Source organism: Lissotriton helveticus, chromosome 8, assembly GCF_964261635.1.
Source record: "Lissotriton helveticus chromosome 8, aLisHel1.1, whole genome shotgun sequence".
Lineage (NCBI taxonomy): Eukaryota > Metazoa > Chordata > Amphibia > Caudata > Salamandridae > Lissotriton > Lissotriton helveticus.
The window spans coordinates 334,562,354-334,578,438 of record NC_136069.1 but is presented as its reverse complement, the minus strand read 5'-3'; the positions used below and the strand labels follow the sequence as shown (position 1 = coordinate 334,578,438).

Genomic DNA, 16,085 nt, shown 5'->3' with positions numbered 1-16,085 from the left:
CTCAATTTCAATACTGGCCAGAACTAGAATGTCTGGGAGGCTCTCTTATTATGGACCTATGAAGTTCAGGTACTGCTTTACACACAGTAACCCCAAGGCTAGCATGTTCCGCAACTGTTCTATAATTCTGGGACAAGTGAGATTTGAGGTCCGAGTCATAAACCCCATACAATAAACAGACGAACTTGGAAAAATGGAAATACATGAATTACAATAATGAAAACAATACATGTGAGTCTGTGAAAATAAAGTTCAAAGAAATGCCATCCAAAATAACGATAACAACCCAAGAAGAGCATTTAACCACTATAAAGAAGCATGAAAAAACACAGAGACACAGCGCTCTGTAGAATAAAACAGGAAAATGTTTAAGACTATGTAACACAAATTCAATGATCAACTGATTTGTGCCCCAAAAAGTCGAAACATCTACCAGGACGTCCTTGCCACAATGTGGGGAACACTGGCAAGTTGTTAGAATCATTAGGAACGACTAACAGACCTTAAAGAAATGTGCAAGTACAGGGTGGATATAAGAGAGTTAAGATTACTGTATTTATCATATAACTGGAAACAAACGTATGTTCTACGTGACTACAATGAGCACCATACAAAAGATTTAAAAGAATGGAAACAAGCATATGCAACACAGAGAACAGCAATCCCACATTTCTGCTGTAACATCCTTTCCCAGTGAAAGAGTTATTGAGTAATATGTTTTTTAACTGAACTCTGTGCCTGGGACCGACCAAGCCATAGCTTGCTAATGATATGTAAGTCTCCAATGCATCAACTTCACAGGTTGCATGCAAGACACACTTTTGGGTTATCATCATTTAAAAGCCAACACTTAAAAGCAAAAATAAAATCTAAGGTGGTCGCTGGCCTGCACCTATTCTTAACTTCCAATCAGAATCTCTCCATCAAACAATCTTTAAAAAAACAAAGCTATAGTGAGAAAAGCATTCAGGCCAGATAGACCCAAAGAGATGGGATAATATAATCATATCTTCAAAAGATATAATGTTAAGTGCTGTATTTTACCTCAACCAGTTCACATTCCTGCTTAGTATATTTTATTGTCCCTCTCTGGCAGGGAAATGGAGCGATGCACGGATGCTTGCTACCACAGGCAAGGTGACATATACAAGAAACAATTTCATGCTTGTAGACTTCACGAGTGGCTCCCTCTTTGTTCCAACAAATTGGGGAGGAGGGCAATTAGAGCTCCCTTGCTCTTGAACCAATGCTATAAACCTGTACAGGATGAGTTGGGTCTTGTTGGATTATGTTAGATTGTGAAGTCCAAACACACTCCTTCCTTTTTTCCCTATGGAAATGTCATTTGTTGTCTCCTTTTAGGAAAATATCCCTGTTATGGAGGCAGATACCAGTTTCCAGTTTGGTTTTTGAAACATTTGCACATCTTCGGGGTAGTGTTGATGAAATAAGCTAAAGTCTAGATGAAGATACACCCCTTCATAAGTAAGTCTGGATGGTGGGCATGTTCAGGTAAGGGACGTCCTTAAATGTTTATGGTGTAAAGGGAACTTGGCTCTGTTACTGTCCTATTCAATTGGTCTCATTTAATGCACGCTTTCAGGCTGATTTTGAAAAGCGCTGCTACTAAACGATAGACAAGATGGAGGTTCTTTCAGTGATTCCCCTATCTCTGGTACCTTCTATTTTCATTTTAATCTATTTAATTTTTTACACCAGTCGCTCCCGCTGTTCAGTCTATTATTCATAAAGCTTACGGCATAAAGTACCGGCGATCGGTAAAAGCATCAAATAACATTGGAGTAAATTACACCTGACATCTTTACAGTAGAGGATGGTTGGCGTGCCTTCCGCCCCCGACAGCCGTGGTGATAAAAACCTGGGGAACGGCAACGAGTAAGCTGGTTTGGAAGGAAAGAGTGATCCTGCACACCCCTGTGAAACTGAAATACTGACGTTCTGAGGGTGGAGGGACATATGAAATGGAATCTCCTAGACACCTCCAAAATAGTGGTCATATGGATTTGTTATGGGATGATACCCTTTACTGAACTGCAGCACCTCTATGACCTCTCTGGGAGCCAGTATCTGCGATACCAACTGATCCAGCATATCTTGCATGGCTATGAGGATTTGTTGCAAGATGGAGCATAGGACACCCCACTGGAATCCAGCGTCTTGGGGTCTCCCTTAACTAAACATGACCTATCTCAGATTTGCAGCACCATGCTCACCCATAGCCGCCCCCGTTGACAGGTTTGAGGCACAAATGGGAATGGGATTTAGGAGCCCTGGAAGATTATGCTTGGGGCGAATAATGAAGATCCCCCAGGATGGTGGCCATACGGGCGGGATTCGTTCTGATCCAACAGAAGATTTTGCACATGGCCTACTTATAAGGACTAGAATGTTACGGCTGGAGAGGATCGACAGTGACCTCTGCCTATCTACAATATGAGAGAGACACCGATCCACACCTTTTGCAAATGTCCTCACCCTTCACCTCTGGGAATCCAACATGGATTTGTGCATGAGAGACTAAGAGCTCATATACAAGGCTCAGGACTGCTCCAGGAAACGTGTTAAGTTATGGGATCCGTGGTGTACCCTTGAGGACATACCGAGCTGAGGTGTGGATTGAGATGGAAGTGGGGGCGCACTGACGGGCGATGAGTGGTCACTCTCCCTGGCTTGCCGCCGGGACTCCTGATAACAGACTGAGTTGGATGGGGGGCGTTCTACTGTTGTCGGCATTATTCTCCCCAGATGACTATCACTATGATATTGTAATTTTAACCTTGGGAGGTGCCATGTTCTGCAAGCTTTTTCGTTCTCTGTATAATATTTTGGGGTTTTTCTCTATAAAAATGCAAATAAATATATATTTAAAACACAAATTGGAGTCCATTATTTGTGGTACATCTAGTCAACAGTAAGAACATTTCATTTAGGTCAAGCAAGTTCCTGTCTAGCAAGCTGTTCTCAGAATCCTCAGAATGTGCCTAGAACCATTCCAGTATTATTTTAAAGAGGAGGAACAATAAAGTGCCATCAAATGAAAGAAACTAAATATCGCCACCCTTTTTCGTAGCTTAGCTCAAATTAACACAACTTGCAAATAGACAACTTGCACTCACTTTTAGTATAGTCCCATAACAACAGTGGCCCTCATTACGTGTGGACACTTAAGCTTAATTCCACTGGGGCCCCAATTGAATTACGAGATCCACAGGAATACCATAGGTCTTTACTATCATCCAGAAATTCCAGCTGCTTTCAGATGAAATACCTGGCGGAAAATCTGGGGCAAAACAAGTAATTACGGAGGAATAGATTCAGGAATTAGCATATGCTCCAATAAATCCATTCGAATTCCAACTCGTGAGGGGCTATATAATCCTTGAGCTACTGTTATCCCGGGGAGCTATGCTCCAGGGTTGGAAATACCATCTCACTTCCCATACCTCACGTAAAGAGGGCCAACAACTTATGATCCCAGCTGGGATACAATATGTAATTTCTTATGCTTAACTTCGTTTCCGTGTCGCCGTAACCCCCTCAAATTGATCCATATAAAGTAAAACCATAATTATCACAGAAGAAAAAGAGAAATGACAGACAATTGATATTGCTATTGAGTAGCGTGAGCAGCAGAAAATATACTGTTTTTACTAATCTTTAAAAGTTGACTTGATTTTTAAATTTCTTCCAAAAATCAAAACACATTTAATGATAAAGGACTGTAAAAAAAAATTACTACTTCTACCTTTTAGTACAAAGATATACAAAAACGTAATTGGTAAAGTTACTGATAAGAAGCCAGACTGTCAAACAGAAAGCAATGATGCATACGTCACACTAAAATATTATTGGTTTGTCACAAGATTTGAACTGTTCTAAAAAGTGATATGAACAGACCTAGTATCTGGGGATAGTGATCCCTCTGAAGATGCCCCGTGGCCCACATTCTGAGATAATCTGTTGTCTGGTCTAAGCTCTTTGTCGTACGCCATCATGTTCCACTCTTGACGCCTGTTCCTGGCTTTTCGAACCTTTTTCACTTCACGGGTTGTGCCATCTACGCGCTTTTGTTCCTGAGAAACAAATACAGCGTGGAAAAAGAGGAACAAAAAGGTTGTCAGAGGAGGCATATGATCAAGCAACGGTGTTACGGCAATGCAGATTGTACTAACTACATTGCAAATATCTCTATAAAAATCTTAAGACTCCAGTTCCTATTTTACCATCTTTGTATGAAAGCAGAGATGAGATGAATTAAGACAGGAAGAAAAAAAACCAGAGGCAAAAACACAGCAGATTGAATAACAGGAGGGTAGTGGCTTCCCGCAGACACTAATAGTACCACATTGGATTTATAATGCAAGAACTGTAGGCATGGCAGCGATAACAGGAGTAAAGATAGGCGTTGGACCCAGTAACAAGTGTACAAATGAATTCTGGAGATCATTAAGACCACTGGGACTATTGAAACGTAATGGGAAGGAATGTCCAGAATCACCACAAGAGAGCTTTAAGGGTTATCCATAGCCATCTGGTCTATGCAGCTGTGTTTGGTGTACGGTGCACCTTGCTGCTAGAGGGAAGAGACACTCTCTCTTCTGACCACCTAGAGTTCAAATGTTATTTTGCTATTTCAATCCAAATACTTTATTCATTGAGCATGCCTGCCCAGTCCTCTTCACATATGCAAGCTCATCATATACCCAAACACGTTATTCAGAAACATTCAGAATGCAAGTACAATAGAATGTATAGTGAAGGGCTAGATCAGGTTTTCTGTGGAGGAGGCTCTTCTGGTGCACTCAAGCTTTCAGGGATGAGCTAGGAAGGAGTTAAAGAATACAATAACTGAGAACTGAATTAGGTAAAAAAAATTAGTTCAAAGTTACACTTTTCAAATTTAAAGGGCATTATTGGGTTCTTGGATCAGTATTATGAGATTGTTGTTATTTTATCCTATTGCTGTTACCAACACATAAGGAATTCAAGCTAAATTTCGCCAGCCTGCAAGTACCATACTGGAAGGATTCATCACACCTTTTGCCTTCTCTTTTCTTTCCTTTTATCTTCTGTATCTTGAAGCATTTTTTCCTTCCATAGGTCAAAGAAGTAGGAAGGATCCGTGTAGAACTTCAAGCCATCTTTTTTATCATCTCTGTGGACATATGAAAAGAAAAAACAAATGGTGAAAAGATAGAAAAAAATTGGAAGCCGGTGAAGAAATGAACAAATTAACCTTTCATGGTCTTCTATGAGTTACTATATTTGCATCATAGACATCATAATCCAACATAAACAACATTAAATCCAACAGACTGATCAGTAGCACTGCCTAGCAATGGAAAAAAGTGGTTGTTCACTAGAAACATGACAATATAAATGCCAGTACTGAAACGTGCTAAAAAAGGTATGCATTTACTACAAGCACTGATACAGAGAAGTTAAGCAGCAATGCATTTTTAAAGCTAAATTTAAGTGACTGGTCAACTGTAAAAATGGTAATCATAGGTTTTAGAGGCATTTCATAAGAAGCACTCATGAGATATTACAATACTCTGGCATATGTGGGGAAGTTAGTACCCCCAAGAAAATTTGGAAGGAATTAAGTCAATATATGAATTTGTGCATACAATTTCCCCATAAAATTGGTTACAAAAATATAGGTGTTTTAAGTCGTTCAAATTATCTGGATCAGGACTTTAATAAGATTTCTTATTTTGTGTACAGCATTTTTCTTCAAGCCTCCCCCTCACTTTCTCTCACTTTCAGTTTATGTGCCTTTCAAGTAGATTTTCAGTCACTAGAAGCAACTTCAAAATAGCAGGATGAGAAAAAGAAAAATCAATTATGTAATACCAGTTACAATCATGGGCATGTTCATAAATATACCCAACTACATGCTGGTTCCAGGAACACATTTCAATAGGTAAAACCTTCCCTTGTGAAAATGATTCCAAAAAAATCATAGCTGGCAATAAGTAAAGTTTTCTGCTACTAGCAGATAATCCTGACTGGCATGTCCACTTTTAGAGTTCCGACCAACCCCATCAACTATATGGCTGGTTTAACAGAAAAGAGAAGGCATCATTTATAAATCCATAGACAAGAACAGTGATGTACAACTAGGATTCCAACGAAGTAATATTTATTTCTTCATAATGGAAGTTCTTTGATGTTTATCAAAACTAGAATAGAATGGTAAGCTTATCCCAGGAGGAGAAAATCCCAGCAGCAATAAGAGCAATATGTCAAAACTGAACCACTGCGCAAGGGAAAACAGAGCTTGAATCTCCCCGACTCTTCAGGATGATGAGAGGGCGTATATGTTATGTCATGATAATGTTCATGTCCCCATTAGGAGCTTGTTTTTTTATCAAGAAGAAAGACTTTTGCAAGGTCATTCAGCAAAATGTTAATTGTTAGGATGGTAAAAAACTAAATTGCTTGTGAAATAAATTTGTGAAAATCAGAAATAGCAGCCAGTTATTATTTTCAAGAAGAAAACTGTAGTTAACTTGTGGAATCTAATGTAGAACAGTCGTTTCTTGACACATACTTGGATCAACCTGCTCCTGTAGACATGGATTTCAGAATCGCTCCCATGTGAAAGTGTCGTGCCTCTTTCAGGATAACCATGAAGTCATGAGGGAAATTCAGGTATCAAATTTGAGCATTTAGAACTCAGAATTTAAACACAGTCAGGGTAAGCTGTGGTAAAGGATCTTGCCTCATACAGTGAATAGATGTGGCCTGTGCTATAGATTTTGGTACTCTGGAATTGGAGAAAAAGTCTGGATAACACCAGCAGATTAGCCAGCAGGGAGCAATGAGGATCATATTTGTTTTATGTTGATTTATTTTATAGACTTATTACGATTGGAATTGGTGGAAAGGTCGATGGATTGGTTTGTCACAAATCAATAAAAAAGGGTACTCCTATTAGACTTCTTTGGCTCTTTGGCTCAAACTCTCCGCATCTCACTTTTCATGTGGGGAAAAAGGGTTGTGATTTGGTGCCCCACACTCAAAATGGTCATCCTAAAGTATTTAGCAGTTCAACGACAACTTGTTGTTTTTCAAGACATGACTGCCTAACTATTGGTTTCATTCATGTAAAGGTCCAGCAGATAAACTTTTTTGATTAAAAGATCTCACAAAAGAAGTAAGTGCTAAGTTTTTTATGACCATTCTTGATAGTACTCATGAGTTTGTCCATTCCTATTTCTCAGATAATTTCTTCTTGTGGGACTGCCCATGGATGTTTCCAAAAGTGAGATTTGTTTAAAGATAGAAATGTTATATTTTTATCAAGACCAATTTGAAAACAATTATTGGGTGTATGTAGACACCTGCCTCAGAGCAGTCAGTCTTAGAGACATTCGACAACAACCCATACCCACGTCTTTATTGCAGGGCTATGAGGATTACCAACTTAACAATGAGACACAAAAAGTCTAAAATTTGCAGGGCAAAGATTTTCCCAAATGAGAATTCAGAAGTCAGCCCTGCTTTGTGTTTGTATGTAGTCCCAAGATATGAATTGTGTTCGCCGAGCAAAAGACAGTAAGCCGGTAAGAAAGGGGTGTTTATCAGAAAGCCTCTTTGAGGCCCTCTTGGTTACAAAGGAAACCCAAAGTAAGACATCATGCTGTTACTGACCTGTATATGTTCGCAACCTTCGCAATGGGAAGCTTTAGAAGGAAGCAAGATACCTGTGTTCTATTCCCACCTAATAAGAGTGGCAGTGTTTCACATCAATACAAGAGATTTCTTGCAAAGGTCTTACAAGCAGCCACTGCTTCACAGGGCTAGGCACACAGAAGAAGCTGGGCACAGACAATGCAGCCAATGATGCTATTCCACTGTTATGCAGTAATTCATGCATATGGCTGAACATTCAGTAGATATTCCACAGCTAGAAAAACCCACACTTTGTACCTATGACTACATATTTTTTTTAAATCACAAAAACACCATTTCTTTTTTAATTAAGATAATTGGATAAAAGCGCCAGTGCTTTCATTACTGTAAAACCGGACCATGAGAGACCACTGTGAAATCTTAGAATTTACACTCATCAGCCTCAGAAAACACCAGCTCCTACTCGATTCTTTTTCAAAGCCACAAAGCTAATGAAATGAGGTGATGTTACAGTAGAATAGTCTGAATCATACTATGACTGTGGAAAACACTTAAAACATTACCTGCAACCAGCAAACGCGAATGAATTATACTCCAAATGGGCTCCTAAATGCTAAGATGACTTTTCCCACTGTGACTAATAATATCCAGTTTGCAGGGCCTAGTCCAGCTTAGGTTCCACTAGCTTCTTTATTCACAAACCATTGAAATTATCCATAAAAGCACTTGCATTTCTTAAATTCAAGACTTTTGTCTGCCCTGCTACAGAGTATTACTGACTACCATTACAGCCCTTTACAAAGAGCATTCCAACTACCTTACATTAAAGCCTTTAAGACTATTCTGATAATTGTTAGCACATTACACCACAAATATTGTTGTGGCTTCTAGCCAAATGTTTACTATTATGAAATTTCATTTGCTGATACCGTACATTCATGTGCACATACTTGTGGACTCGTGTATCACACTCCATTTGTAAGACCAGTAAGCAAAGTGTAATCATATGTATTTTAAGCCTTTCACATTTCTTTACAAACTGCCCGTCTCCCTCTCTGTGTAGGCATGGACATTTGATCCACCTCTCTGGTTCCTCAAAACCGACAAATACCACACTGAGCCCTGCTCTTAGGCCCTTTAGTGGAATCAGCGTTATTAGTATTTTTATAAAATGACTTTATCAAGACCATTATGATTTCCTGTACTTTTAAGATAGCCACAAAACCATGCTTTTTGGGTTTTGTGTTTTCATTACAACCTACAAACTCACAGTATTATAGAAAAAAGTCTTGGTTCAAGTCCAGTTGTTTCTTGTTCTACGGCATGTCTTTCCCGAAGGTGAGCAGTTGTTTTCACATATGCTCCAAGAGAAATTCCTGAACCTAAGCAATAGAGGAAATGAGGATGTGCCAGATTTCAAAGTGCCACCAACATCATCATCATCTCATGCAGTGCTCTGGCCCAGCACAACATTTCATCCATGTGAAGCACATCTTCAGTGTCTTTCCAAAGCCACAAAAACCTTTAAGTATCTCATACTTAGCCACTGCTGCATATGTCACTCAGTAGTTGACCACCTCAAGTATGGAGAAGCCACTTCATAACTGTCATCTCATGCTCCGTTGTCGCATCTGCCCCAACACTTGCTGCAACAATTCTTGCAGCTGTGACTTAGGGTACCTAGAATGAGTGTAAAGTCTCTCTCATTGACGTTCTCTCACAGACACAGATTGAGGTTACACAATAGCTTGATTACATCAACTTATGATCTTAAGCCATGCACTGCCAACACTGCCTGAGACACACTGAGCTACCAGTACTTTGTCCATTCCATATTTACAGATGTAGGAGGCAACAGTTTGTGAACGAGTACTCTACAAAGCGCGGTAATATCACCCAAACCATATCAAAGAATAACCCAACATAACATAAGAGAACATGTGGTTGCAGCATGACAACTCAATGTCTCTATATCCTCACAAACAATGTCACAGCCTTCAACAGAAAACCTTTCATGTGTAATCTACTACGGTATATTCCTCCAGATGCTTTCTGCAGCCTTTGGCACTTGTGCCACCATAGAAGGCTGCAGGAAAAAAGGGTTCATGTGACTGTTATGAATCAGGCACCAACTGAAAGCAACAGCACAGAAAGCAAGAGCGAGACAGAGGGAGAGCGAAACAGAAGAACACAGGGACAGAAAAAGCAAAAGTAATAATGTGTGTGTTGTGCAAGTGCGTGGGTGAGTGAGAGAGAGAGACACGCAGAAAAGAATGAGAAATGGAGCGAGCAGGAGAGAAATTGTACCCACCCGGTATTGCCTCCAGTCTTTCACAAAAGCTTTGCGTCAAACAAGAAATTTGAATTCTCTGCTATGTCATCTGAGGCACTTAAACTAGCTGAAGAGGGGAGAGGCCACCGGCTCAGTTATAGATGAGCTTGTTACCTTAGAAAGCGTCATGGATTCTACACACAGCGCTAAACAGATATTGGTCTAAAGACGCACCTAATTTGTTATGACTATCATAACACTAATGACCTCCAATCACGTCATCTACCTAACCAAAGTATTCCATCCGTCACATGCACACAACTGGTCATTGGCATTTAAGGGTATTGCTGAATCACACAAGGATTTACCATTGCATCTCAGCATCTCCTATCATGGATTACACAAGCAGACACTACAATTTGACTAGCTGGTGTATTGTCACTGTATCAGCAAGACTCTGAACATTAATTTCCCTATTCTAAGAGTTTGCGCCTACCTGTTTGAGCTTTACAAAAACCACAAATAACAGAAAATTGTGTGACCTGATCAATGCTTGCACTTCAAAATAGCTGTGAGTGAAACACTTCTACTCAGCGGTTCTGGCATCTTTTCAGACTTTGTTTTTGCAAGTGTGGGCACCTAGACCACAAACTCAAACACTAAACCTACTCCATCTTTCCTGTGTCATATGAACACATTACTACAGCACTAATACAAGCTTGTGCTTCAGATACTGATAATTAAGGTTATGTTTCAGAGATGGGCTCCAGATGGCATGGGAAGACTAGGCAGAGATATGATGTTCTCGTTCTAGCATTTGCAAGTGCTTCTCAAAGTTACATCTACAGCGGGAAAAGTGCACTGTTTGACAATGTTCGGAATGTACCAGGAAGGAGTGGTTACACACATAATGAATATACATCTGTTCTTCCTGAAGAAAGAACTGCTGAGTAAATTTTCATTGTTGGATGATGGTATAACTACCTGTGCTTAAAGTTTTTTGGCAGGCCTCTCGCTGAAGCTCCTGTGTTATTTAGCTGGATAAAACTTTGCTCTCAAAGAAAGATTCTGCTTATGAATTTTATTTAAGGTTCTGGTGTTGACTCACGCAGCTCTTCTGTAGAGACTGAGGGACACTTTCGGATTTAATCTATACTTTAGCAGGGATATGGGGATTGAAATATGGAAGACCGAGAGGAAAGTGGTACAGACAGCAGGTAAAAGATCTCTGAGGGGTAATATAGGAGTTTATGGTACAAGAGTACGCTAATGGTGTCAGTGTGTGATGGCACTGTAGCTCAGTCTCAGTGCACCAAGCACAAGCAAAGAGTGATTGTTGCTCCCCCCAAGAATGGTGCTGCCCAGTTCTGGTGACTTGGCATGGTTCTATATAGCGGGCAATCATACCGCACTATCATTCTCTGTTCTCGTTTAACTCTGTAGTGAGGAGTGCTTTCAGACCACCTCGTGCCTAAGTGCCACTAGGCCCTGGAGGAGGACTAACCATGATGCCATGACTGAGTCACTTATAGCAAGAGCACTCTGCCAGTGATGCAAGTATGGCCCAGCACTGTAAAACGCAGTCGTTGAGCACCAATTCAAAGTACCATAACAACTGCTGAAGGTACCCTGAGAGACACTCCATATGCAGGGCCATGGTGGTGTCTCTGGCCTCACTCCCTCTATAAGACAACAGAATCCTGCTCCATTGGGGACGGGTGTACAATACCGAACGGAAGGACCAACTGGCAAAACCGTTTATACGGTATACTGTCAGTGCCTGACAAGACATCGTGCATTGGCTGCAGCTTCGAACTACACGGCGCCCCATTGAAACACACGCCACGTATTACAGCGAGCCTGGTGAAGCGATCACTACGCCCACACCGGGCACTCCAAGCGAATTGAAAAGCTTGCGAGTGTTTATAGAACAACACCCACACCAGTCTTGAGACACCCTCCATAGGAGTTCTAAGAAATCGTGTTGAACCTGAGGAGAACCCCGCAATTAGGGAGTTCGAAACGCGTCGATCTTTTGCGGTTAATTGTCAACAGTATAAAAAGATTGGAAAGACTTGATTAGGACATAATATAATTCTACTTGTTCAGATTGTTGGAACTTAAAAATTTAGGATTTATCAAACTTTTCTAACCTTTTTTTAATATAAAAAAAATGTGTTGACATTGACCTAGACCTCAGAGGTATTGTTTGTTTATATGTGTGAATGCTAATTGAGTGTCTGTAGTGAGAAAGGTTTGGTATGGATGTGTTGTTTAGGAATTAAGAGATTGTCTTTGTAAATTTTGTACAAATCTGTATATTTTGTATATTTGTATATGCAAAGAAATGTTTTTGAAAAAATGAAAAAGCGTTCTGACAGAAAAGAATGACTATAATAAACTAGAAACGAAAGTGAAAATAGACTGCTATGTTTCATTCATAGCAGACCCTTGTTAAATAAGAAATAAGTCATTTTAGTATTGGCAGTTGTATCGTTTTTGTGTGTGCATGGTGCGGCATGAAAGAGAAAGAATCCTTTGCCTCCAATGTTGTTCCTTCTTGATGTGGACTCTGAAGCAAAGATGCCAAATACTGTCACTCGTGCTGTCCGACTCTCTCAACATTGAATTGCTCTCCTATGGGCTGATGCAAAATCTGAACGTCATTTCCAACAAAGCAATGGGTAAAGGGGGTGGTCCACTTGTCCCACTCCATATATTCTGTCCTGTGGTCCAATCCAAAATCTGACTGTCACTTCCAGCAATTAATGACTGAGCAGGGCAGGCCAAAAGATGCTTTCCACATGTATATTGTTCATCATTAAGTGAGCCCTAACAGACAGAGCAATCACACCAGAACTATAAGCATTGGTAATGCAAACAGGTCTCACCATGAATCGTGTTAGCCCACCTTCTGGCTTTGGCAGTGTTTGTTGCCAATTATGAAAGGAAATGCTTGTTGACGATGCTGAACAGCATCATCATAAAAAAAGTAAACTGCCTGACTCTAGCTCTAAAGTCAGGACGTATGCGTGAGCACGTGGCACTATGCATGCACACATCATGACATAGCAGGATTTTACCTTTTTTTTTAAATGCACTAGTAAAAAGTAAGTTAAAAATAACACCCCAGCAAATGTCCAACTTGAGTGGTAAATTAAAGAAGAAATAAAAGATACGCCTAAGTACATGGTAAAGAAAGGAGCAACCTGGTATCAAATTGCAGCTGTCAGTACCTGTTAAAGTTAAGAACAGAACTCCAGGAAGCAATGGAGGAGCAGGGAGGTAAGCAGCTGAATGCTGCCAATTGATGGGGAAAACAATAGTGAGAGGGGCTAGGGAGCAAACGAGGAGCTGGGGGCTTTCAAAAAAAAAAAAAAAGCATAAGAAGCTGAGCAGGTTTTGTGAGACCTGGACATTTATAGATGAGGCACCGGCATCACCACCAACCCCCAATAACCCCCAACCCCCCCCCCTTCCCCACACACACACACCAAAGTGCTCCTACAGGTCCTGGCAATAGAAATTGTGGGTCAATTGTTTATGTGCCAAGTCTAGACAGATACTTTCCCTGCAATGTTAAAGGGCCAAAGCTAATCAATCAATTTACTGGATTTTATAGTTTAGTAAGACGCCAATCCATCGCCTCAGTGTGACTTTGTAGCACTTAGAAGCATAGTGTGGAAAGCACTTGGAGATGAAAAATCAATGTTATCATACTTGGTATCCTTGTTTAACATCAACTTTCACTTTTCTCAACTTATGCTGCATCGTACCCTTCCCTATAAGGTAAGCCACACAGGCACATGTGCGCTCCAGACCAGATGAACATAAAATGTCTCGTTGATGAGCCCTACTGCTCACCAGGCAGGCCCATACCAAAGTGTGTTCACATTATTTTTCCTTAAGGGCTTCCTAGGGATTAGATCAAAGTCATAAAACTCCCCATGGAGAAAAGCTGTTGGAGCGTTAATCCCAGCTCAAGCTGCACACAGGTAGCAATGATCCAGGAAGGCAGCCCTGACTCCTCCTGGTTTCCTGAGCCCAGTCTGTGCAGGTCACAGGGAATCTGCTTACATACATCTTCTGTCCTGTCTTGCCTCGCTTGTCTCCTGAGCTGCAGACGGCCTCAGCCGAGCAGCTGCCATGGCCGAGTGCCGGCGTGCTGCCAGTCTGTGTAAGGGGTTTACTCGCCGCAGGCAAATCGTGGTGTCAGACAATACACCAGCTCTGCTCACTGGTGCCAGGTCAAGGGACCTGGAGAACTCCTCCTGCTGGAGTCAGCAGTGGATTCGCTCAGAACTTAAATTATTTATTTATTTTAATTGTATTTTTTATTGAGCGCATTAATCAACCCCGAGGGGGGTCTCTTGACGCTTGAGCGGCTCTTGCAGGACAAGGGTCAATTAAGGAGTTAGAGATCGAATAGACAGGTTCTCAAAGATTTCTGAAGGAGAATAGGTATGGACAAGAGTGTAACAGGAGGGGTAGTTAATTCCAATATTTGGGGGCCAAAAAGCAAACAGAGCGTCCCCCCCATACTTAGCTATACGAATACGCTTAGGGCATAAAAGTAATAACTTGCTATAACTGAGAGCGCGAACTGGGACGTATGGCTGCAGCTTATTTCTACTTTATTGTGGCCCATTTCCGTACACAGCTTTAGAAACCAAACAGAGGAGTTTAAATGCAGCACTCTTATTGATGGGAAGCCAGTGGAGAGAACATAAAGGTTCAGAAGGCGTGCGAGGTGGAAGGTTGCAGACAAGACGGACCGCTGAGTTCTGCATCACCTGAAGTCTGGAAAAGAGGCCTTCATTCATTGCAACCAGCAGAGAGTTCCCATAGTCCAAGCCACTCACTACTAGAACCTGGACTAGGGTTTCTCTGGTCTGCATAGGAACCCAGTAAAAGGCTTTCCTAAGCATGCGCAGAACGCCAAAACATGACCCAATTCTGTAGGGACCGCTATAGTGAGTGATCTTGGGCAGTGGAAGGACCGCCTCAGACACATTAAAGGAGGTCCCACAGGGCCGCAGTACTAGGAACTTGAATAAAGGCACGGCCAGGCTCAAGTTGACCTACGAGTACTCTGATAATTTAAAAAGAAACGGGACAGACCCAATATTGCCCAGGAATCTGGGTATCCCGTATTATGAAAAACAATGATTCCCTCAAATTCACGTAGCAAAACACTTTCAGAATCAATGAGTGGGCTGCCAATCAATGCTCGCCCAGCTGACACTGAATTTGGAAACAAATTTTTTTTAAATATCTATTCTCAACAAATGATAGCCCATAGTCAATGACAAAGGTAATTACAAATAAATTATATTGACAATCGAATCATCAATATACAATGTTCATAGAAACACCACATAAACAAACAAGTTCTTTGGCAGAATGCAAAAAAGGTAAGGGGAGAAGCAAATGTCCCTCTGTCCGTAGAGCTTCTTAATTCTTTTTCTGTTTATCACATGGAGTCAAAACCAGCAGCACCAGACAGAGAAAATCTTCTCTTAATGGCCTAAATGTCCTACTCAAAATACACAGGAAAAGTAGTATGAGTTTTTAGAAAAGCCCATTCTAAAGAATATCTTCTTCAACAGTAATTTGCCCCTGGCCAGATCTGCATCTTTTGCAAGGATGAGCTCAAAAGCAATGACCAGGATCCACAGCTGGAGACGTTTTACAGCCCTCAAAGGCGATGTATGGACTACTGTGCCCCAAAATGAATGTTACCACATAGTTTGTACGTAGACAAATTCCTTGAATTCATACGAAAAAAGTAACAATCACTATAGGCTGTTAATTATATTTAGAAGGGAGGGGTCCCCCAGAACACCTTTTTTATTTAGTATTCTCAGCCTTTGGACATTATGATCTTAAGTCATACCAACTTCATGCATTAGCAAATGAACATGTCCAATAATTCATACCTGTATGATGAAAGAATGTTCAAAGGAGGGGGCTTGTCACATGTATTGTAGATATCTGTAACTGGGTTAGGGATACTATTCTTAGACACCACTTGTTGATCTTGAATAGTGGAACTTTTGAATGCTTTCCTCATATTGATATCCTGCAGCGAAACTGTAAAAACAATAAAAAACATCTTTAGTTTCAGAGCAATGCTTAATTCCTGAACTAC

At 40.8% G+C, this 16,085-nt stretch overlaps 1 protein-coding gene across 1 annotated transcript in view; it reads right to left on the bottom strand.

Moving 5' to 3' along the window:
• Nucleotides 1-16,085, bottom strand: part of WASF3 (WASP family member 3) — a 203,307-nt gene that overhangs the window by 64,090 nt on the left and 123,132 nt on the right. The window contains exons 5-7 of the mRNA XM_078657113.1: nt 15,874-16,027; nt 5,059-5,176; nt 3,919-4,094 (exon numbers count right to left, since the gene is read on the bottom strand). Of these exons, the coding sequence (XP_078513239.1) occupies nt 3,919-4,094; nt 5,059-5,176; nt 15,874-16,027 (448 nt within the window). The remainder of the gene's footprint in view (nt 1-3,918; nt 4,095-5,058; nt 5,177-15,873; nt 16,028-16,085) is intronic.